The sequence below is a fragment of the Labeo rohita genome, chromosome 21 (genome assembly GCF_022985175.1).
Source record: "Labeo rohita strain BAU-BD-2019 chromosome 21, IGBB_LRoh.1.0, whole genome shotgun sequence".
In the NCBI taxonomy this organism is placed as follows: domain Eukaryota; kingdom Metazoa; phylum Chordata; class Actinopteri; order Cypriniformes; family Cyprinidae; genus Labeo; species Labeo rohita.
In genome coordinates, this window is record NC_066889.1 from 15,053,553 (window position 1) to 15,077,901 (window position 24,349).

Consider the following 24,349-nt stretch of genomic DNA (forward strand, 5'->3'; position numbering starts at 1 on the left):
TCCATTTCTCTCCTTGTCATCTTCAAACTCTTCGCATGAAAGGCTCTGAGTGAAAGTTTCTTGCTTTGAAGCTTCCCCTGCATTAGTTCCTTTCCAAAGCTCTCTCTCTCTCTCCCTCTCCTGGGCACACGAGCACTAAATCCACGGAAAGCAGCGCCACCGGCCTCCGGTTTCTGTCTAGCTGGCGTGCCGGACAGAAAAGGTCACTCTAATTCTAATAACACAATTATTGACACGAGAGATTGTCGTCGTTTCTTTGCACCGCCGCCACGGAGCGTTTAATTTCCCTCAAGCTGCTGAACTGCACATCGGTGAAACTGTTTGCATGGTGTAGCTATCAATATTTCTGGCTTATTTAATATCCACAGCGACAGTTTTCTATTTTCTATTGTAAAAATGAACTCCATTAAGGCTGCCTTCACTCAATGATTTTTAACATTGATTGTTTTCCCAGTTTCAGCAGCACAATTTGAAAGAAGACTGAGCCAGACAATGACTCGTGCACCGGCTCTCCCCGGAGCATGACAAAGGCTGGCCGTGAGCACGAAATCCAGTTAAATAGCATAGACAAAATGGTTTTACATTTTCCTGGTGTAAGTTGGGCACCAGAGCCCAAATATCCTGCAGTTTTTGGAGATGTCTTGACTTTAAAGGTCACGCAAAGAAGCCTTTTTCCGGTGATCTTCTAAAACCAGTGGCAGGCAAGATTAACCTCAAGAAGAATATGCTTGAGGACCCAAATAAAACATCTTTAAAAATCATATCTGTATCCGTATCACAGAAGACAGTGCCCAGGGCTCTCGTCCAATCAGAGGCACAATCTCTGTGTCATGACTGAATTACCCAAGCGCAAAAACATGCTTAATCTTTCATCACAGGCCAAGTGACATGGCAGGGCTAATGCCTGCTCTCACAAGGGAAAGGATAGGCCTGACTGATTTCTAACACAAGGACAAAGATAAGAAAAACTCCACACAACTCTAAAGAAAAAATAGAGGAAAAAACATACCTTTAGCTAGTCAAAAATATAACATTAAATATATTTACTTTATTGATAATGTTAACAATATTTTAATACTAATTAATTCATTGTTTATGTATATATTTAAAATGCTGTCACATGTCCTCTGCTCACTCACATTGCACTTCTAAATAAACACTCAAGGTACATCTTTATATTTAAATGACTAATATTTACACAATATAACAATATTATTGCTTACATATAATATCATTATTTACAAGATATCACTTTCAATATTTCAATTGCTATTAGTACTATACTATATACTACTATATTTCAATTATTATTATTTACATAATATTTAATTTAATAATAATTAGCAATTCTACATCTATATTAAATATGCTGCCACATCCTCACATTGTAGTTCACAAAAATAAATAAATGAAAGAATGAATTAATCGATTAACAAAAATAAATAAATGCATAAATAAAAACACCTTAACCTATGCAAATATATCAACTTAAATACTTAAATTAATATTTATATGTATTTTAATTCAATTATGGTAAATATATATCTGTATTTAAAATGCTGCCAAGCTGTCTTCTGCTCATTCACAATGTACTAAAAAGATAATACTAAAAAAATGAATGAAATAAAATAAAATAAAATGAAAAATATATTTAAATTAATATTTAATTTTAGCACAATACATTTTAATTAAATGATAGTAATTCTATATCTGTACTTAAAATGCTGTCCTCTGCCCACTATGTACTTAAAAAACAAAAATAAATAAAATACTAAAAATGAAATATATATTTTTTAAATATACTTCAATTAATATTTAACATCAGCACAACATATAGTTTAATTCAGTGATCGTAATTCCATATCTGTATTTAAAATCCTGCCAAGCTGTCCTCTCCCCATTCACAACACATTTAAAAAATAATACAATACAAAAAATAAAATTAAAAATTAAAAATATTATTAAATTAATACTTAATATATGCACAATATATTTTAATTTAATGATAGTAATTCTATATCTGCACTTAAAATGCTGCCAAGCTGTCCTCCACCCACAATGTACATAAAAAATAAAAATAAATAAAATACTAAAAATGAAATACATTTTTTAAAATATACTTAAATTAATATTTAACATCTGCACAATATATATTTTAATTCAGTGATCGTAATTCCATATCTGTATTTAAAATCCTGCCAAGCTGTCCTCTGCCCATTCACAACATATTTAAAAAATAATACAAAAAATAAAATTTAAAATTTAAAAAATACTTAAATTAATATTTAATATCTGCACAATATATTTTAATTCAATGAAAGTAATTCTACATCTGTATTTAAAATGCTGCCAAGCTGTCCTCTGCCCATTCACAATATACTTCAAAAATAACACTAAAAATAAAATAAAAATGAAACATATATATAAAAAAAATCCAAACATATGACTTGAAATATTTGTAAAATACTATATATAAAGTGCTGCCATATGGTCCTCTGCTCACACACACTGTACTTCCAACACCTTCTTAATCCACTCGAAGGTATCATTCTGAATACATTTAAATATCTAAAATAATATTTATATAAACAAACTATAACATTTATATTTTCTTTTCATAACAGTAATTCTATATCTCTACATTTAAAGTGCCGGCTCACTCACATTGTACTTCCAGGTATTTCTGCGCCTGAAAGTCCTTGACCGCTGGATGGTCGACAATGCAAACCACAGGAACTCCATCATCCTCTCTCGTGACGGTAAACCTCAGCCAGCTAGTCACAGTGAACATCCTGTCGTACGTGGCCTCCACTTTAGACTTGCCTGTGAGGGACAGAAATCAACGAGAGACACAGAATTCATCATTAATCGCTTTCATTATAATCTCTGTCAAGAAACCACAGGTGGCTAAATGTATTGAAGGCCACAGTATACATTACATCCTGTGAGCCATCTAACAAAGCGGATCCCCTAACGACTCGCACATATGTGACATATGGAGGCTCGCTGTAGCTTATCGATGACATGTGTACAGTAAACGGCCCCCTGTAGCTTCACCTGAAATGTGACCATATGGGAGGGGCCATGTGGCGGAAAAACAGCCCCAAATCGCTTCCTTTTGAGTCATGTTATGCAGCTGTCACTCATTGGCAACCGTGTGGGCTGTGATGGTGTGTTTGTGCTTTATGAAGTGAGATATAATGGCTGTAGTGGATGCCTCTGACCCACAGCCCTCCTTCAGCAGCATCAAGTGGGCATGAAGAACACAAAAGACTCGGAGTCATTGTGCGGCTCCAGACAATAGCCTCGCAGCACCGCACAGACCTCCATCACTCAATTACTGCTCTGGCCTTGTGGAGAGAAACAGGCGTGGGTGGAAAGAGAGGAAGGAGGAGAGAAGAGGTGAGTGAGCGCGCAAGAGAAAGAAGGACCTATTGTCCTGTTTGTGTATTTGTAAAGAAAAAAAATCCACTTGACCATTAAAAAATGAATTAGATGCGGTAGTGACATGCTAAAAGAGTAGAAACAGAAAAATGTGAGTTTGATGGAGGGTAAACATCAACGTCACTTTATTATAGGTGTGTCATTTATGTGCCACTAGCAGAATAACACATATAAGTATGTTTTTTAACAAAAAAAAGGTCTCTAATGCCAGGCTTTATTTATTCGATCAAATATTGTGAAATATTTTTATACAGTTTAATATGTAATTTGTTCCTGTGATAGTAACACTAAGCTTTCAGCAGCCATTGTTGAAGTTTTCAATGTCACATGATTTTTCAGAAATCATTCTAATATGCTGATTTGGTGTTCAAGAAATAAGGAAACCGTTATGCTGTTCAGGATCCTCTGATGAAAAAGTTCAATAGAACAGCTTTATTTGAAATAAGAATCTTTCATAACATTGTTAAATGGGTCATGACATGGACTTTTTTTTCATTATTTTTATGTTCCTTGAGGTTTACGTATAATGTTAAAAAACAAAAATGAGAAAAATGATTATTCTCAACCCTCATTCTGAACCTCTGTATAACACGAAATGTTTTAACGGACTGGTCCTTTAAGGCTTGTCAGTAATAGGCCACTGTTATGATTGGCTAACATCACTGCATAGGAAACCATATCAGTGCCCCGCCCCTCACTATTGAATGTGAGTGTTGACAACATGATCAAAATAAAACATCATTACCAGACAAAGCATTATGAAACCATTTACTTACAGTTTGTGATGCAGCTGCAGTCAGATCTAGTACCGCTTCATCTTTCAACAAATGTTTCTTTGTGAACTCTCCATGACACTGTGCCTCATTAACAAAAACAATCCTCTGACACGATCTAACACTTGCATTCAGCATAATCAAGCGTTAAGCAGTTAAGCGACTAACAGCAGTGGGCGGGGCCTATGGTGAGAAGATGCCTATTCGTCGATGACTTGCTCTGGAGGCAGTGTTTATGCAAACGACTACCTGGGTGACATCACCTTGGCACCTCGGATCCCATGAGCGAGTCAATACCACTATAGGGTGCCTTTTGGTGTCCTGGACATGAATAACTCATTTGCCATGATAACTTAACATAAAAATGACAATGAAAGGGTGTGTTATATTAGGCTAAGTTTGTATAGTCATAACAAAAGCATTATTTGGCTCTTTAGATACATTTTCTAGATTTGTTTTTTTAAGTTTTGTGTAGGAGGATGTGTGTTATTTTGCTATGTCCCATGCACTGCTCATTAAATTTGAATGAGAGTAGAATATAGTCAAATCATCTTGTTCTCCTATTAATATTTTGTTAAATAAGAGATTACTCAGTTTGAGTGTATTGACCATTTGGTAATAAAAACAATATTTTTATTTAATAAAAAAAGAAGAGTTTGTCCATGTCTCTTGAATGGTTGTCCACCCTGTCATTTTGGGGAATCTACTCCTAAGAGCAAGGCAATCCCCTTTAGTGACATCTGATTTTTTGTCTCCCTAGCGGTGGGAATTTTTAACGGCTGAGGTGAGTAAGTTGGTGACTTTTAAACTGACAAATTTTCTTTGTATGAGTTTGCTTACTTGCTTTTCCTAAACTTAATATGTCCACCCTGTCAGCATAAAAATATGCTGGAAGTGATTAGAATACAGTATTTTCTAATCTAAATATACCGAATTCTCTTCAACAACCAGACTAACTATTTAGCTAGTCACAGTTTGTTGTAAGCTAATACGCTAATTGAAGCTCAAAATGTCCACTCTGTCATTGTTCCAAAATGTCCACCCTGCCAGCCAATTAGACTTGATATGGTGGACATGCACATGACAGGGTGAACACAGCATTTATTCGTAGTTAATATTGCTAAAAACTAAAATGAATTTTATATCGATGTGATTGAGAATGTAATTATATTATTTATTATTATTATATTAAGTTGAATAAATGTTTCATTGTCATATTTTGTCACGCTTTGTGTTTTCTGCTTTATGTGTCCACCCTGTCATTCGCTGGTCCACACTTTCATCTTGATATTTTAAAATATTTTAAATAATAATTCAGTCATATCTATATAATCCACTGTGTTCAATAGTTAGGTATGGGGGCAATAAGATGCAAACCAAAAACTGCATCCAAATATCACAGTTTTCTCCAAATAAGAAAAGAAGTTTACATAAAATCTTTTATGCATTTATAATTTGAAAGCAAACAAATAACCCTGTTTGGAAAGGGACATTATATATTTCAGAAAATAGAATTTGCATCTTAATATTGCAATGAAAACATATTTAACAGTAATATATACATCCATGACAGGGTGGACATATCTTTTGGTTTATGCTTCAAATAATGGCCCATAATTATCTAAAAAAAATGTGTGGGAGCTCAGCTAATATGTTTCTATAGTACTATAGTCTACTATTTATGACATGACATAAAGTGAATGGGAATGGAATTTTTGAGTATTGTGAGGGTTAAAAAGGCACTCTATGGTAACATTGACCCGAGACGTTTTCTAGAGGTTATTACATAAATGTTTTTTTATTGATAATGAGGACATTTTAAGTTCTGAATGTTTTAAGTTTCTCATGTCATGACCTCTTTAATGTCTTTAGTGCCACTTATGGTCAATTGAATGTGTCCTTGCTGAATAAAAGTATTCATTTCTTTCAGAAAAATAAAATAAATCTTACTGACCTCAAATTTCTGATCAACATTACAGCAGTTGCATCATACAAAACACTATTTCTTGGTCAGTAATTACAATTTATGTCTGGTTTCTATCTTTCTTTTGTCATTTGTGTAGATTACATCTAACTTCTCGCTGTGTTATCAATAACGCACAATGCTAATTTCACCATAAATCATAAAAATGCCCAGAAATGACACTGCTGTGAGGAAATCTGGACATCTCAATACCCCAGACGATTTTTTTTATGACAATTCCTTGTCTTGAGCATTCATTCGTTCTACATTCAGCATTATCAGCAGTGAATGGATATTCAGACAATCATATCTCGAATAAGTGAAGACACAGAGCTCATTGAGAGCCCAGAAGCACGTCTATATTCTCCCTCACAATGCCACAGTCACTGCTGATAAAGAGATAATCACAGGTCAATCACTGTCATTCAGACATTTCTTCATTTCAATAACATCTCCCTTTTTGAAATGCAAAGGAGCTCTGATTAGTCCCGATCTGCAGCGATACAGTGGGCTGAATATCAAAAGAGATCCTGTCCCTATTGAATTCACTATTTCTTCGCATTTTTGTCTCTCTATAATTTGCCTTCCCCCTTTTTTTCCCCATTATTCAACACCTTCTGATGGAAAGTCACTCCCTGGAAGAGGGCAGTCTGGAGATCTGGGGCCAAATGAGTGTTTAGCAAACTTCCTTAAAAGCCATTTAAAAATTCTGAATCGTGCCATTGTGTTTCAGCCGAGCTTAGTGGGCTAATTGAAATGAGATTATATTTTTAAGAAATGACACAATGAGCAGGCCCGACGTCGTGTGACAGGAGGAAATTAACAACTCATTGTTTCCCGACGTTCATTCAGCTAGTCTTACGAGACAGGTGTGTGTCAACAATGGAGCAGGATGTAAAACAGAAGTACTAAACGCAGCACAAAACACGGATAAGACCGGGAAGGCTGCGTATGTGTGCGTGAGAGGCAAAATGAGGCGGTACATCGTGGGGGCGGCTGAGTTTACATTCCGGGGCTGTATGGGTGTAACCTTTAAATGATATTTAAAAAAGCCTGATTATCCTAGAGGTAATTAGGCTGAATGATGAGGACATTTAATTAAAAATAAATCCGAAAAGGCGCAGGGGCCAAAAGCAATTTCCAGCCAGTGAGTGCCAGTGATGCACCGCCCGTGTCAGGAAAGAGGTCCCTAGCTTTCTTCACTCGCTTTCTCCTCCTCCATTCATACCGCATCGCTATACAAGAACAGAATATTCATGTCCAGCTGTCCATCTCGCTGAGGCGAACTCGTTCATCTTTAGTGCTACATTTGTCCAACTGTCCAATAATATATTGACGTTACATAAAAACAAAACACCCAGTGACAAATGAATAGAACAATGCTGTGTAATAGCTGCCGAAACTCCCAGTGGAGAGAAACGGAGACCCCTGACTGAGCTTATCACTAATTACTAAATGAAAACATCCGTCCAGGACTCCAATTTAGCTGTCTCATTTTGGGTAGCTGTTATTAGGACAGCTTATATGCAGTAATTTGTACATATGCAAATTGCCTGTGTCTAGACGGCTGCGGGTTAAAGGGACGGCCTCTCGCTCACCCACACGGACTATTATGGAAAATGAGCCAAGCTTCTGTGAGGAGTTTTCAGGTAAGCAGATGCTGAAAAGGAGGTGGTGACTTATGACTCTATGAAAACATCACAAGACATTCAAACGTCAATGGACTACAACTGATAGATAGACAGATCTAACAACGTCTGTTGCTGGTATTAATGCAAGTTGTTATAAAGTGTTTGTCTTTTCGAAATATTAAGTCTCAGAGGACAGTGCACTAGGGAAAAACTCACGCTGTGGGATGCCAGACAGAGCGAAAACAAACCTGGTAAACACCTGGTTTGTTTGTGTGTACACAATGTGACTTGACCCACCCTGTAGCTCTTTGTCTCCTTTCATCCATCTGATCGTTGCAGCAGGTTTGCTGCCCATGGAGGTGCAGGTTATCTCTGTCTCGTTGCCCTCTTTGACAATGTCCTCGCGGGACTCTATGATTGGGTTTCCTGGTGGGACTGAGAAAGGATAGACAGATTTTACAAGGCGGTCTGTAAATCAAGCACCACTAGAGTCACATGCAGCCAATGGTACACTGATAGTCAACATAGACGCTAACACTAAGTGATGGACTCGTCATAGAAAATAGAAAGGTGAGTGTATTCGTTCTCATTTACAAAGTAAGGAGAAATCCATTTTAATTTTTCTGGATTCCATTTTAATTTTTTCTAGACTAATGGTAAAAAAATAAACAAATTTAAAAAATCTAAAATCACAAAACCTACACAATTTAACAGCAATTTATTAAAAGGTTAATAAAAATTTTCATTTTTACAGCCCCATGAAATATTTATTTTTTCTCAAATTCAGCTTTATTTTTACCAAATTCTGTGTTTTCCATTAATTTTCTGGATTCCATTTTAATGGTTTCTCTAATTATACATACATACATATATACATATATACATATATATATATATATATATTTACAAATAAATAGTAGGGTACAACGGAGCTATAGGCAGACCCTAAAAAAAGTACTTTCCACTGCGCATGAAAATATGTACGTTTTTAAATGAACATTTATGAAGCAACAGAATTTGTGTGAAAATAAATCATACAAGTCGTTCATTTAGTTTAAAAATCTTATAAATGTATGAGGTGCCAAGGGGGGCCCTTTTACCCCATACACAGGCTCACCAGCATGGAGTAAAAGGTATTGATACACAGTATTGATACAGACACTTTGGTCCCACTTTATATTACGTGGCCTTAACTACTATGTACTTGCATAAAAAAAAAGTGCAGTGTACTTGATGTGGTCATATTGTATTGCAAAACACTTTTGCTGCTATTGAGGTTGGATATGGGTAAGGTTAGGGAGAGGTTTGGTGGTATGGGTAAGTTTAATGGTGAGTTAAGGTGTAAGGGATGGGTCAGCAGTATAATTACAAATGTATTTACAGAAATTAATTACAGATGTAATTATATGCAGGTATTTTTAAAATCTAAGTATAATGTAAATACATGTAAGTACACAACAAGTACATTGTATTAAAGTATTAATTTTAATGCAAGTACATAGCATGTTTTTTTTTTAAATGTCTTAATACTTTAAAATAATGTAATGTTAATGCTTGTTCAAAAGCACTTTAGCAAAGTTTGTACTATTTTCTGCTTACTGAGATAAATAAAAATTAATTTTTGTTCAATAAATATACTGTCATTAAAATATGTTAATATAAAACATATTTTGAAATACAGAAACAAAATCATTTTAAAATGTGAAGATTTTGAATGATATTGAAGATTTTCAATGGATATCCCATAGTAATTTAATATAGATTTACAGTAGTAACAGCAAATAATATTTTATTATATGACATGATTAATATCATGTTTTTAAATATGATGGTTTCATTCTAAACATGGTGATTTCTAAGTTGGACACCCAAAATATTATATAATATTTACCATCTGAATCTAACAATGTCATGTCAACAAATGGGAAAATCAGTCTTCTATTAATTATTATTTTAGCGATTCTCATTTGCTACTTAAATCTACAAGATTTTTAAAAACAGCAAATATTAGATCAAGCAAGCACAGAATCGACTTTTCGCTGCTGCCCACGGTCGCGTCAAAGATCAGGCAAATTTGCACGCGTATGTTGAAAAGTGGACGTTTTGTAAAGTGCTACACCCTGTTTTCCTGCCATCTAGTGGTTTAGAGGAAAATAATATCAAAGGCGCCTTTTACCCTGGGGTACCTTTAGCCCCATTGTACCCTATTTATTTATTTATTTTTTTTTGGTAAACATTCCATAAAAAAATAATGTTTTAATAATAATTTTATTAGTAGTAGTAGTACTACAATCATTAGTAATATATTTCTGTCACAATTTCTTCAAGTTAAACCAAACATTTTGACGGTCTGCTGTGAATACCGGTTTCTGTTTGCATATTATACGACAATAGTTTTTCTTCAACATAATCAGTATAAAGCTTATGAAATTACTCTAATGAAGTAAGCAGTTCTAGAGATAATATTTATATATTCATGTACTTATATATATAGAAAACATGGCGAGCATTGCGTGCTTTACTATGTGCGTAGTTAACAGATCTAATCTGCGCCATTCATTCACACAGAGACACACAGAACATGTAGGATTTATATTTAAATTGTATTTTCGCAGCTTAATATTTACAGAAACTAGTCCATATTAAGTTTTGATTTAAATGTACTGGCCTACTTTTGATTTATTCATCCAAAATTTGGAAAATTCCATGTTCCCATTTTTATGACTTCGCATGATTCCCGTTCGTGCATTTTGCATCGCAGAAATCATATACTCTGATAAGACACCGGTAGCTACAAGTGAATAGTGGCGAAACATCTTGCGTAACAGAAAGCAACACATTCAGTAGACTGGAATAATCTCCTTCTACGCTGACCTGAATAATTGGGAATGTTCATAGGCATATTGTAACAAGCATCTCTAAAGGCCTTCCTTTTCATTCTGGCACTCAGTTGGATATGCCATGATAACAGCGTTTTCAAAAGACATGCTTTCGGTGGTCTTTACTTCCAGGAGGGTCACCATGTCTAAAACGCTTACCTGAAAAGGTCACCTAAATCGTAGGCTTCTAGCAATCTGGCATAAACGTGTGGAATTTTTTGGACAGGGTAATTCAGGTTTCTTGTTCTCCCCGAGCAGCAGGGTTCCATTCAAGCATTCTGCTTCAACTCGGCCGTCTGAAGCTGTGGAGCCAGCCACTCGACGGCATTCAGCGAGCTCTCTACAATCCTACTCCCTCAATACCCACCCCGCACTAAACTCCGCTCTCAAAACGGAATAATCACTTTTAAGTGCGGGTGATTTTTCCATGCAGTTATGTCAAGACGCAGAACGCAGCAAAGCGTTCACATGTACACAAAGACACACACGCACAAACACATAAACAATAATTCTGCTGAATGGCTCCACCATGCAGCTGAGTCCTCAAAGGAAGTAGCAGGTGAAGTGTTTGTTGAGTTTTTAGAGGGCTTTCAGCAGCCCCTCCAAACAGCAGTGAAAGTGTGTGCGCGCACATGTGGGGTAACGGCTCCGTTCTGAAATATGAATGACTCGGCGCTCAGGATCCGGCTTGGCTACGTCTCGGGCCTTCTGTTAGGTGAAGATGAATGGCTATATCTTGATTCTACACTGCTGCAGCATCTCATAAAAGCTGCTCCACTCTGGTGATTGATCATAAAAGGATTTCTCGGGAAACAAAGAAGCCCTACGTGTGTGTGTCTGTGGGTGTTTGTTTATGCGCCAAGTGCCTTATGGGAAATCTGACAGCCAAAACAACAGGTTCAGTTTTGTCTAATCCAGAGGTTCTCAACCTTGGTCGTGGCCACACGTGGGAAGATTTTATATTCTATACATAAATAAATATATTCTATAATCTAAAAAACAAATAAACAAACATATATTCCTAGTTAGAATTACTTGCACCACTGGAAAGAAAGAAATAAACTCTCATTGAAGAAAAAACTCCAGCATGTTTAGTTGCCAAACTCTACTGGAACTTCAAATGGAACCGGTTTTTATGGTCAGATGGAGAAAAAAATGCTTTTTGGCAGCAAACACACAAGATGGGTTTGGTGCACACTAAGATAAAAAAGTACCCCATGCCTACGGTTAGATATACTGCTGGTTCTTTAATGTGATGGGCCTATTTTTCTGCTGGAGGTCCTGGACAGCTTGTTCAGATACATGGCATCATGGATTCTATCAAATACCAAAAGATAAAAATAAATAAATAAATAAAAGATTAAAAAAAAAAAAAAAAGCGAGCCTGGAGTGGTTTGTGTTTACAATGAGTGTTTTCAGTGAATTGTATCAAAAGCTGAAAGCGAACTGTACTCACAAGATGGTCTCAGCTCGAATTGCTTTAAAGGGTATGAGATCATTTGGAGCATTCACATACGGGCCAAAAAATTCAGCAAACCATGCTCAGATTCCTTAAAATGTCCAAGTTTGAAAACAACATCAGAAAAACATTTCATAATGAGATTTCACCCCATTTTCAATTATTTTACCTTACTGAAAGGTTAGATTTTTATACATTTTTTAAACAAAATCAAATATACAACGCAAATTTATTTTTACAGCCATATATTACAGATTTAACTTAGACCTATGTTGTACTTTAAATATGAAATGTAGGCTACAACTTGACCTGGACGCAAAGGTGGAACAAAACACAGGTACCTTAAGATGAGTTATTTTTAAAGCTAAACTACTTTTAACTCAACATGGTCTTCGAGTATATTATAATAACAATTTATGAGGCCACGGGAGAATTAAAAGAACTGCATTTTTTTAAGGTATTTAAAAAATATATTTTAAAGCCAAAATTTAAACCTATATGTTAAATATGCAGCTTCTATTGTGCTTAAAATATAAAATGTAGGCTTACTTGTTCTGATCATTTACTCACCCCCATGTCATCCAAGATTTCCAAGTCTTTCTTTCTTCACTTCATTTTTATTTGAGGAAAACATTCCAGGATTTTTCTCCAAATACTGGTCAACGTGTTGAAGGAGTTTCAATGCAGCTTCAAAGAGCTCTACACAATTCCAGTCAAAGAATAACGGTCTTATCTATCTAAACGATTGATCATTTTCTTACAAATTTTTTTTTAAAGTTATATACTTTTGAACCACAAATAGTCTTGCACTACCTCTGCGATGCATGACTTCACACATTACGTAATCACATTGGAAAGGTCACACACTTCATTTGTGTACTTTTTGTTCAAAAAGGTAGTGTAGGGTGAAAAACTCCATCTCATTCTCTCCTCCAACTTCAAAATCATCCGACATCATCATTTTACCTTTTTTTTTGTAAAGGGTGTTTGACTTTGCGTGTTCACTTTGTAAACACTGGGTCGGTACTTTCGCCTATGTTGCACTTGACCTTTCCAACATGACTACGCAATGAGCTAGTGAGTTTGTGGTTGAAAAGTATATAAATGTTTATTTTTATTTATTTAGAAAAATTGTTTTTCTAGATAAGATCCTTGTTCTTCAGCTTTGAAGCTGCACTGAAACTGCAATTTGGACCTTCAACATGTTGGCTCCCATTAAAGTCCAATATATGGAGAAAAAAATGAAATGTTTTCCTCAAAAACCTTCTTTTCAGCTAAAGAAAGATAGACATGAACATCTTGGATGACATGGGGGTGAATAAATTATCAGGAATTTTTTATTCAGAAAGTGAACTAATCCTATAAGCTGAGTACATAAAATAATAATAAAAATGAATATTATTAGGGCTAAATACTACATATAAATGACTGTGTGTGTATTGTATGTTGTGTACATGCATGCACAAGTGTTCATACTTAGCAGTGATGTCGGCGTAGGCTTCCTGTGGGGGGTCTGTGTAGAGCTGGCACACGTATCTTCCCTCGTCTGAGAGAGAGAGACGTTGGATAACGACACACGCAGCTCGTTGTCTGAGAAATTGACCAGCTGGAAACGAGCATCTTTCAGGGCTGGAGAGTCAATAGAGAAAGAGAGCAGATGATGGAATGAAAAGTCACATCTTCACACTGCACATCTATTGCAAGCAACAGTAGAAACATGTAGAAGATAATTAGCAGTATTTTTCCCATTTGAAGGCTAGATTGTGTTTCCACTGAAGCAAATAAAGGCAGCCATATGCTTCTTTAAGCTATTGCTTATAACTGACACCAAGGGAGCTTAACAAACGTGCAGCCTACAATATATTCTTCAGATTAGTTGAAAGGTGCTCCATGGGAATAGCTGCAGTGATTGAGATCGCTTCACACTCAGGACCACGGGTGCATCTATTTCTGGCATCGTCTGACCTGAGTATCGTATCACTGGGGTTTGAAACAAGGACAGTAGCCATGGGACATGCCATGCTAGACCACGGTGACACCCAAATGCCTTTTCATTTTAACACCTCAGAGGAAAAAGTTCTTGCTTTGTGGTGAGCATATACAGTATGTAGGTGTTTCATGGACACTTTTGTCTCTGCAGACTTTCAGCAAATATACACCATTAAAATACACTCAGTTTGACTAACAATGCCCAACAGTGGATATACATACAAACTGTGTAACTGGTTTAATAACATTCTGAGACGGAAATTAAATTTCTCAAAGCTAACATATCGTTACACAAATCTGAAAGAATAGTTCACCCAAAAATAAAATTTATGCAATGATTTACTCATCCTCAAGCCATCCCAGGTGTATATGATTTTCTTCTTTAGACGATTACAATCAGAGTTATAATAAAAAATGTCCTGGTTCTTCCAAGCTTTATAATGGCAGTGAATGGCTGTTGAGATTTAGTGCATCTATCCATCATATAAAGTGTTAAACACAGAAAACACAGTTAAAGACCTTCTGAAATGAATCAATGTGTTTGTGTAAGAAAAATATCCATATTTAAAACTTTATAAACCATAAGTTCTAGCTTCCGCTAACTGGCGTACATGAGAGAGTGGCGTTCCAGTGGACAACTTAGGAAGCGTAAGCTCCATTGAGAATATGCTAATCTCATTAGAACCAAGTTTTGTTTACAGCAAAGAAAAAACGCTCTCCTCTTGACTTATATTAAAATCCTCTGACATTTTTCTTTACAAATCCTTGTTTTGTACTTCTAATTCGTGACTGGTGTTCTTTTTTGCTCTCTCCCCTGCACTTCCATGTTTGTCAACATCCTACGTCATCCACTGGAAAGCCACTCTCTTGTGAACATGCGTACAACAGTTAGCGGAAGCTATATTTAGTTTATATAATTTTAAATACAGATTTATTTATTTATTTTTTTTTAATTAAAAGGCCTTGGCGGGGCGGGGCGAGTAGAGCTCATTAACATTTAAAGCAACCTCGACCAGAACAGGATCAATTTTACAGAGTTGATTTTGGCAAGGTAAAAAGGGTGTTGTTTTACACTACTACTGAGAATTTTTAACCAAAGTACATTACAGACTTTTCATTAAGACCCTAAAGAATCATATCAACTTGTGGAAAATGGGCATCTGATGACCCCTTTAATATAACCTGTATTCATCTGAAAGAAAAAAGTCATATAAACCTAGAATGGCTTGAGGGTGAGTAAATCATGGGGAAATTTTCATTTTTGGGTGAACTATCCCTTTAAATAATGAAATATTTGATGTTTTCTACACACATTTTCATCTCAAGTTTATTGACACTGAAAACCTTACTCAGGTACTCAAGTCTGAAAGTCATTTGAAAAATAACATTTGAAATAAATGATGAAGGCATAGTAAAAGTTTCAATGTGATTGTCACATAAAATAATACAAATAATCAAAAGTTACTGAAGAAACTGGGACACCTGTATGCTTGTATCAAATATGGGAGACACTTCCTCAGTTTAAAGGCAGATCTGAAAGCTCCAGTGCCATTGCGAGAATCTCACGCCGATCCCAACTTAGGCTTTTCTCTCCTAATTACGTGGAGGAACGGAATCCTTTCGGCCCAGAATAATGAGGAGTCCATTAGGGTTCGCTTTGCCGGTGTGGGAGGCTGAGCGTAAAAAGTAAATGGTGCTGAGGGTGAAATAGAGAGTGAGAGATGGGCGAAAGAGAGATGAAAGGCTACCGGCACCCCCACCCCCATCCGCCCCCCACTCGCGGATAAATTCCAGGCCGATCGACAGACCATTTACGACACCGAGAGCACTCGCGCATGCGTTTGTTCTTGCCCGCAACAGCCGAGTTCAAAGGAGCGCAAAAAAGAGGACCATGAATAAATAAATAAAGAAATAAATAAAAGGGGAAATAAATAAAGAAATAATCGGGCATCATTAGAGATTTTTGAGGCGATGGGATCATGAAAGCAGGCCCTGATGGCGCGGGGTGTTGATTGTTCTTGGATCCAGCTGGTTAGCCATGCTCTTTCGCTTTCACTCAAAAGAAAAAGATAGAGAGAGAGGGAGAGCATGTGCGCGCCATGGGTGCGAGAGAGAGTGGGAAAAAAAAAAAAAAAACATATTGCTGTACAAGGGCTGCAGTCTCTCTGTGTGCACCGCAAAAGGAAAAAGATCTTCACCATTCTCTATTACGAGGGGCTTTCTTATACTTGCATTTCCCCACGCGAGCTCGCTCAAGCCCCCAATCCGAGCGTGCCATCCGCAGCGTGGGAGATGCAGAGTCCATTTCTTTCACAGATCACCGCGCACGCACGTGGAGACCACGCTGGAAGACCCTGCTGCCAAGGCAACGCATTTCTCACCTTTGATCATGATGTCAGGGCGGCGTAAGCTCAGAGCGAAAATACAAATAAATAAAACATCACGCACATGTAGCTTTCACATCTATATTCCTCTCAACAAGTGTGTGCGCAGTTTATTCAGGTACATGTCTGAGCTTGGGAGTAATAAAGCCACACGTGGCCAAAAGGAAACGCACGGACCAACAGCAGCGCTATGATCTCCAGCAGCCATTGTGGTCTTTGTTTTGAAACACCAAGCAGCGCGCCTTTCATGTAGCCGCTGCGTAATGTGCGACTAATTAGAGCGGCCAGCTTGAAAGCGGGAATGTGGCTGTCAAGGGGAGGGCAGGCAGAAGCTAATGATTTAATTCAATTTATTGATTGGGGAAATGTGGGGATTAAAATAAACTGATAAGGAGCAAGAAGCCAAACCGGTTTATAATCTATTGTGACTGTGCGTCAGGTGGAGAGACAGCAATAATTAGAGCATTATGAAAACATGAATAAGCGCCATGTCAGCTCTAATGGGGAAAAGAGAGGGCAAGAAACTAGGCAGAACATATCAGTCAGGCGAATAAAACTGGCTAAAGAAGGTAAAGAAAGACCACTGGCTTCTGGAGAACTGAACAATGTCAGATGCACCGGTTATGATCTATTTCACCTGCCTTTGGGTCAATGAATAGTAACTGTGTCCATGACAAAGAAAAAAAGCAGAAAAAAGGAATAAATAAGGTGATGTAATATCACGTAATGTAACCAAGTATAAATATAGATTTCTTCCAAGGTATTTCCTTTTTTTTTAAATATCATGAATTATTCATTCACAAACACCATTACATTTTTGGAGTCGCATCATGAATTTTACAACCTGAACTAAACTTGCTTTGTCAAAAAAGATCAAATGGTACTGTCGTGATATTTTTACTTCATATCCCTCAATACATGTGAGAGTACACCTTTATTTACAGTGTTTGGGGGGAAACACATTACAAGTAATGCGTTAGTTAATCAGATTACTTTTTTTTGAGTAACTAGTAAAGTAGCGCATTACTTTTGAGTTACTTTTTCAAATAAGTAACTCAAGTAAGTAATGTGAACATGCATTAGTTATCTCACAGATTCAGTATTTCTTAAAATGAATTACAGTGAAATGCAAACTCAGAAAATAACACAAACCTGCAATAAGTAATTATTTTAAATAACGTAAATATCCTTTGTGTTTAATCACATTTTATTAACCAGCGTCTTTGCTGCTGATCTTCAAAGATTCAATTCAGCCATACTAATAAGCAAAAATTACATAAAGTTACATTTGTGACTCTGGACCACAAAACCAGTCATAAGGTTCCTTTTTTGAAATTGAGATTTATACATTATCTGAAAGCTGAATAAACAAGCTTTACATTAATGTATGGTTTGGTATGATTGGACAACATTTGGCTGAAATGCAAGTATTTGAAAATCTGGAATCTGAGGGGTGTAAAAAAAAACTAAATATGGAGAAAATCACTTTTTAATTGTCCAAATTAAGTTCTTAGCAATGCATATTACTAATCAAATATATATTTATGGTAGGAAGTTTACAAAATATATTCATGGAACATCATGTTTCCTTAATATCCTAATGATTTTTGGCATAAAAGAAAAATCGATCATTTTGACCCATACAATGTATTTTTGGCTATTGCTACAAATATACCCTTGCTACTTAAGATTGGTTTTGTGATCCAGGGTCACATTTGTGCTTTATTTTTTTATTGCAGAAAAGTGTTGAACTTTTTTCTCTTTTGTTCTACTGTACAGACATGAATTTACTTTTCCAGTAGCCTGAGGCTTATTTATTTCACTTTTGGCATGAAAGGCTTTTACGTTTGCCAAAAATAAAACTTTTTATATTAAAAACAAACAAGCAAGCCCTGGCCAGATATAAAAAGTAAAGCAAAAGTAACACAAAATGCATTACAGGATGCATTACATTCCATAAAAAGTAACTAAGTAATGTATTAATGTTTTAAAACTTTTAAAAGCAATGCATTACAACACTGCTGATTAATCTATTAAAAAAAAAAAAAGTTTCAAAACAAAGTTTTACAGGATTTTTTTTTTCATATCATAAATTAGTTCATAAATATTTCCAAATCAAGCAAACTACCCAAATTAAACTTGTCCTGTCATAAAAGATAAAATGATGCCAATTTGGATATTTTTGATATTCCTCCAAAAATATCAAATGGAATGAAAAAACTTGCTCATCAAATAATATATGTATTCAAAGTACAAATTAATATATTCAGATAATAAATTGTGTTACATCATTGACCCATGTTTCAGAATAAAAAAGGATACTTGATGAGAAATAAAATAATGGGGTTGGAGGAACAGATCAGTGACGTGATTTGAAATGAAAAGATGGAGGTGTTTGGATAACGTGCACTGATTATTCATTCCCAAAAATACCCGGAAAACAATAAATAGGGCCAATTTGGATTTTACATTAACTTTAAATGAGAAAAGTATGCAAACAGGCGGTTGTAAAAAATAATATGCCTTCAGGACATCCAGACATAATTTACATGCTCGCTCTAGTTTATTTTTTGGAAAATGAGGTGGATGAACAAAGTCAAAACCTTGGTGAAAAAAAAAGCAGCGCTTTGTGACCCAAATAACAACAGCATGTCTGACTGTGTACATGCCCTTTGCTGCTTGCTGTAGCATTTTCGGACACAGCGCCGGACACGGTGACAGCGAGAGCTCGCGGGGCCCCAGGAGGTTGTCCCACCACCGTGAGAGGGAACGTTTCTGTCGGCCAGCTACATCCAGCGCGCTGTGGGAGCGGTGGAGAATGAAGCTCAGCGTGGTTTCCGGTCCCTTCAGAGGGCATGCTGCCCAGTAAACCAGCTTCCCTGCCTGACAAAACCCTTTAAAGCTTATCACCCTGAAAAAAAGCACGGACAAATGCTTTTGCACTCCGTGTTCCTTTTTTTGTTTTTTGTAACTGTCTTTCATTTGCTGGGGATTTTTACAAGGCTTTAACCTGTATTATGTTCTCAGAGTTTCATTCGGGCAGAAGGCGTTGGGGAACGGCGACGCCGGTCTCTGTTCCCCGTTTTAATTCTAGTCACAATGAGTGTGTCGTAACATATGAGAACAGGCACATATGCAATGGGCAGCATATGCCATACAGGAATCTGAAAGGCTCAGGAAGTAAAAAAAGAAAAGATTATGCAGCAAGGACAAAAAGACAATGTGAAATAACACCGTCACAGCTTTGTGTCCTCTCAGCATGGCACATTTCAGAGAAAATAGGAGACTTAAAATATCACGCACTGCCACACAGCACTGCAACATAGTGCTTTCTACGAATAAAATCTGTTGCTGGTTTCTGCGAATAAAATCTACCTCGTCTCAAAAGGTGACATAAAAGACAATCAACATTAGAAAGCATTTAATGGGATAGTACACCCAAAAATTTAAATTCTGTTATTAATTACTGACCCTCATGTCATTCCAAACCCGTAATCCTTTCATTCATCTTCGGAGCACAAATTAAGATATTTTTCATGATGATGATGAATCCAAGTATTCTCGAGCTTCATAAAATTAAAGTTGAACCACAGTTCTTTAAAAATGTCCTTACTACCTTTCTGGGCCTTGAACGTCCTAGTTGTGTTGCTGTCTATACAGGGTCAGAAAGCTGTTGGATTTCATCAAAAACATCGCAATTTGTGTTCTGAAGATAAACTAAGGTCTTACAGGTTTGGAACTACATGAGAGGGAGTAATTAATGGCAGAATTTTCATTTTTGGGTGAACTATCCCTTTAAGGCCTTTTCGCACGACATGTGCCGATGTTCTCCAATGCATTTCAATGGAGTGAAGTTATAGTAATCTACTTGTAATGCCAAAGTTCAAACTATTGGACCTATTTGACAGTGACATTTTCAATTGCAGACAGTGATCACTGGACAATGTGTATGACGCACAGGATGTCTTTTCTTGCAAAAACGTTCCAACTTCACATTTAAGTTTGATTTCACCTCACTAATGATGTGTTAAGGCAGTGACACACCAAGGCGACAAAGAACTAGTGGCGACAACAGCTGACTGTGTTGTTGCGAAAGACTACAGCCATACATTCACACTATAGCTTGAGTGAGAAGTGCGAGTTTGTCTTCACTTTCTTCTTTTCAGACTGACGTGTTATGAAAATATTTGCATATTGGAATGCTCAGGTAAGATGAAGATGTAAAATTAGCCAAAACAGCCTCTGTGTTCATTTTTGACTTTGCTGTTTGCTTGCAGTGTTAATTTTGACAGCAAATTCTTATTTAGTCTTAGTCATTGTCTTTTGACTAAAATGCCATTTACTTTTAGTCATTTTAGTCAACTAAATATCATAAGATTTTAGTCAACTATATCGACAGTAGATTTAGCTGGCTGAAATCTAATGGGTTTAGTTACAGTTGAATGCATTTATTAAGCATTTCTCTAAAATTACCAAACTCAGGTTTGATATTAAGGTTTTATCATGATAGACAGATTTAACTGCGGTGATATACAATGTGCCTTTATATTACAATGAAATGAAACCACTTTTCATAAAGAAACGAGAACATGGTCTTCTTTTCAATGAAATACCAGTGGTTATATAGGCTAATTATGCATTCTTTATAACAACTTGTTTACCACATTCCTCATTCTTTCAAGCAGACATATTTATTTATATAAATAAATTTAGATTCATCTTTATTAAGGCTACTAAAGTTATTTTAATTGAATTGAATTGAATTGAAGTACTGATACAAGTCCGATATTCTCCCAACTGTTTACGCTCACATAACCGAGTGTGTTTACATGAATACTTTAATTTGTGTGTATTTCTCCATTCACAAGATGCGAAAGAGTACTTGTGTGCTATGTGAGAGGCACTGCTTCGGTGTCTGCGCTCAGAAAACCAGACTGAATTGAGTTCTCTTTTGCATCGTCAAATTTATCCATGTCTGATTTTCTCTTACTCCCATATATTGATATGTTTCAATGTTTTATGAGACGTGCAGCAAATGTATGCTAGCTTATGTTCCGCCGGATAGATCAATAGGCTATAATACAGTTCAAACGTACGCATCTAACCTCCAAACCACACAGCAGATTCGTTCTGAATGAATCTATTCCCAAATCGTCCCTCCCTAACATTTTCATCCCATTTCTATTAAAAATTGTCAATAGATTTTAATCGTAGTTTTTGTCATTCGTTTTTGTTTCGTTATCGACTCGTTTTCTGTGAAAAAATGTTGTTGACAAAAATTATTTGCAACAAAACTAACACTGTTTGCTTGTTTTCAGCACTTTTGCTGTTCTTCCCATGCACTGGTTGCTTGAGATCAACAGCAAATAAGTGGTCTCTCTCACTGACTGAACGACAGCAACATGCTCAATCAGCCAAAAATCTGTGTGTTTATCGGCTTGGTGTGTCAGGGCCTTTAGAGTACAAAGCAACAAAAAAAATTACAAATCAGACTTTCTTGCACCCAGTAACCTCATAAATTGTCGGTATCTGCAACGTCATTCACGTGGAGGTCAAAGCAGAGCATGTTTTGAACACTGAAGCCCTGACATGAGTCCCAAACATCTGACATCTGTCCATCTTGGTGTGACAGAGTCTTTAGAGTACAAAGCAACAAAAAATTACACATCACACTGTCTTGCACCCAGTGACCTCGTAAATTGCCCATTTTTATCACTATCTGCAATGTCATTCACATGGAGGTCAAAGCAACGCACGCACTCAATGTTGAAGCCGTGACATGAGTCATGTGAAATGGCTTTTGCTCAATAAATATAATAAATAAATAAATGTTGCTTTCTGCTCACACTAGGTGGGGGGTGTAAGAGGTGCGTAAAGAGGAGGAGGTGCTTTAGAAACACCACAGCGGTTAACGCCTCCTGCTGAACTAGTGCTGAAGACTGCCAAATATTCGCAGTTTCCTTTTTTATCTTCACATTTACCTCACCTACTGAGAAGCCAAGAGCTCAAAAGAGCCTTTACATTCCAACTTTACAATAGGAATATAAAATGTCTAAATGTCGTCTAAATTTGAAAGTCCACTTTCTAAAGCTTTTCTTTAGTCACTTCACTTACGTCACTTGTTGACATAGCAATAAAACTTGATAAAAAGAAAAGAGAAAATGAAAATTTGGAGAGGCATATATACTCTACCTCAGTTTTTGTTATATATATATATATATATATACATAAAAAAATTTTGACATTCATGAGTCTTGAGCGAACCTATTGCTTGTTTGTTTGTTTCCAAAAGCTGGCAAGTTTTGTATATATATAAAAATTGAACCTAAAATTTTGATATGAATGTTATGTAATGTTATGTAATATTGTGAAACATTGCTACAATTTTAAATAACTCTTTTGCAATCAGACAGTGGACCACTTGAAAGTTTAAAATGATGCTCGAAGCAAGCAGAGGGAAAAGTTTCTTTGTGTATCAATGGCCGACGGCTGCCTCTATTATCTGCGCTCACGTCTCTTTCTCTTTCTCACACTCTGTCTCATTTCCTTTCCTTTGCTCCTGTGCTCCTCTTCCGAATCTCATTTGTATTGTTTTCTCAGGTTTAATCCTAGAGGCTCCAGGACACATGCTGCTTCTTCTAAATGGCAGCAATCAATTTTGATTACCGGCCACGGTTACTTTGAGAAGAGCCCATCAAAGTTTTATTAAGAAGACGGGCGATAATTACAGCCTTGCACGGACCAAAAACCTGGAGTCTGAGCTTTGCTAATGATTGGAAGCTGAGAGATAAAATGACGGTTCAGAAGACCTTAATCCAAACTCTGAGAGGACCGGGCACACAATTACTTTAACCGTTACTTGATGAGGACAGTCCCTCAGGCGACTGATGGCTCTCCCGTTCACTCCCCTTGACTGGAACGCTCTTTAACCACAGTGCCGTTTATGGGGAAGGAGATGAAAATGACTCGGTCTGGCACCTCAGAGAAGCTTATCATTATTTCAGAGAAAAGCGATGAAATAAGAAGGACAGACCTTTCCGGGGAGCGTTTGTGGAGACAGGCGCCGTGTCCATCGACACCAGCTGATATGTGCCGGACTGAACTCGAGAGCACTTTGGAACTACTTCCTGTTGCAACTTTTTGTGCAAAGAAAACACTATCATCAAAGTGTTTTCTGCATATGACGTGGGACAGGCGTGTGCGATATTTCACAGAGGGGTGGCAGAGATGAAACCCTTACTAAGACTCTGCTATAATTACACAGTGCAGCTGTAGGGAAATATCAGAGCGGTCTTGGTTAAGACGGATCACACGAGAGCAAGGCAAAGCGCTGAAAAAAACACGCCCTCGCCAGCCAGCTGGGTCTCTCTATCGGCTGGCCTCAAAAGCGCAGTGGATTACTCTGATGCATTAACACTTCCGCTTCACTGGGGAGGCTTCCTGGGGATGTGCGGCCTGTTTGTGTGTGCCGTGTGAATATGTGTACTCACGTCTGACGTCTTTGAAGTAGATGGTCTGTCTGTTGGGGTTGAGGAGCTGGATGACGGAGTCGTCATTGTTTTTGACTCGACAGCTTATGGTGGCTGTCTCTCCCTCCACTACCGAGACGTTGTCCGCTATGAGATTCTGGCTTTGGACTGTGGAAGGACAGAGAGAAAGAGAGATCAAGTTGGAGAATGAAAGAGAGGCACGTCAATCAATCTGTCCATCTATCCATCTTGTAACTTCTGCTATCTATATACTGTCCATCTGTTCATCCATCTCTTAAGTTTTACTATCTATCTCTTTGTCTATCTATCTGTCTATCTATCTAACTAACCTGTCCAT

At 36.8% G+C, this 24,349-nt stretch overlaps 1 protein-coding gene across 1 annotated transcript in view; it reads right to left on the reverse strand.

The window, feature by feature from the left end:
- cadm1a (cell adhesion molecule 1a) overlaps window positions 1-24,349 on the reverse strand; it is a 356,532-nt gene that overhangs the window by 68,976 nt on the left and 263,207 nt on the right. Inside the window, 5 exon segments of the mRNA XM_051093071.1 lie at window positions 2,665-2,823; window positions 8,109-8,252; window positions 13,630-13,705; window positions 13,708-13,778; window positions 24,013-24,159. Of these exon segments, the coding sequence (XP_050949028.1) occupies window positions 2,665-2,823; window positions 8,109-8,252; window positions 13,630-13,705; window positions 13,708-13,778; window positions 24,013-24,159 (597 nt within the window).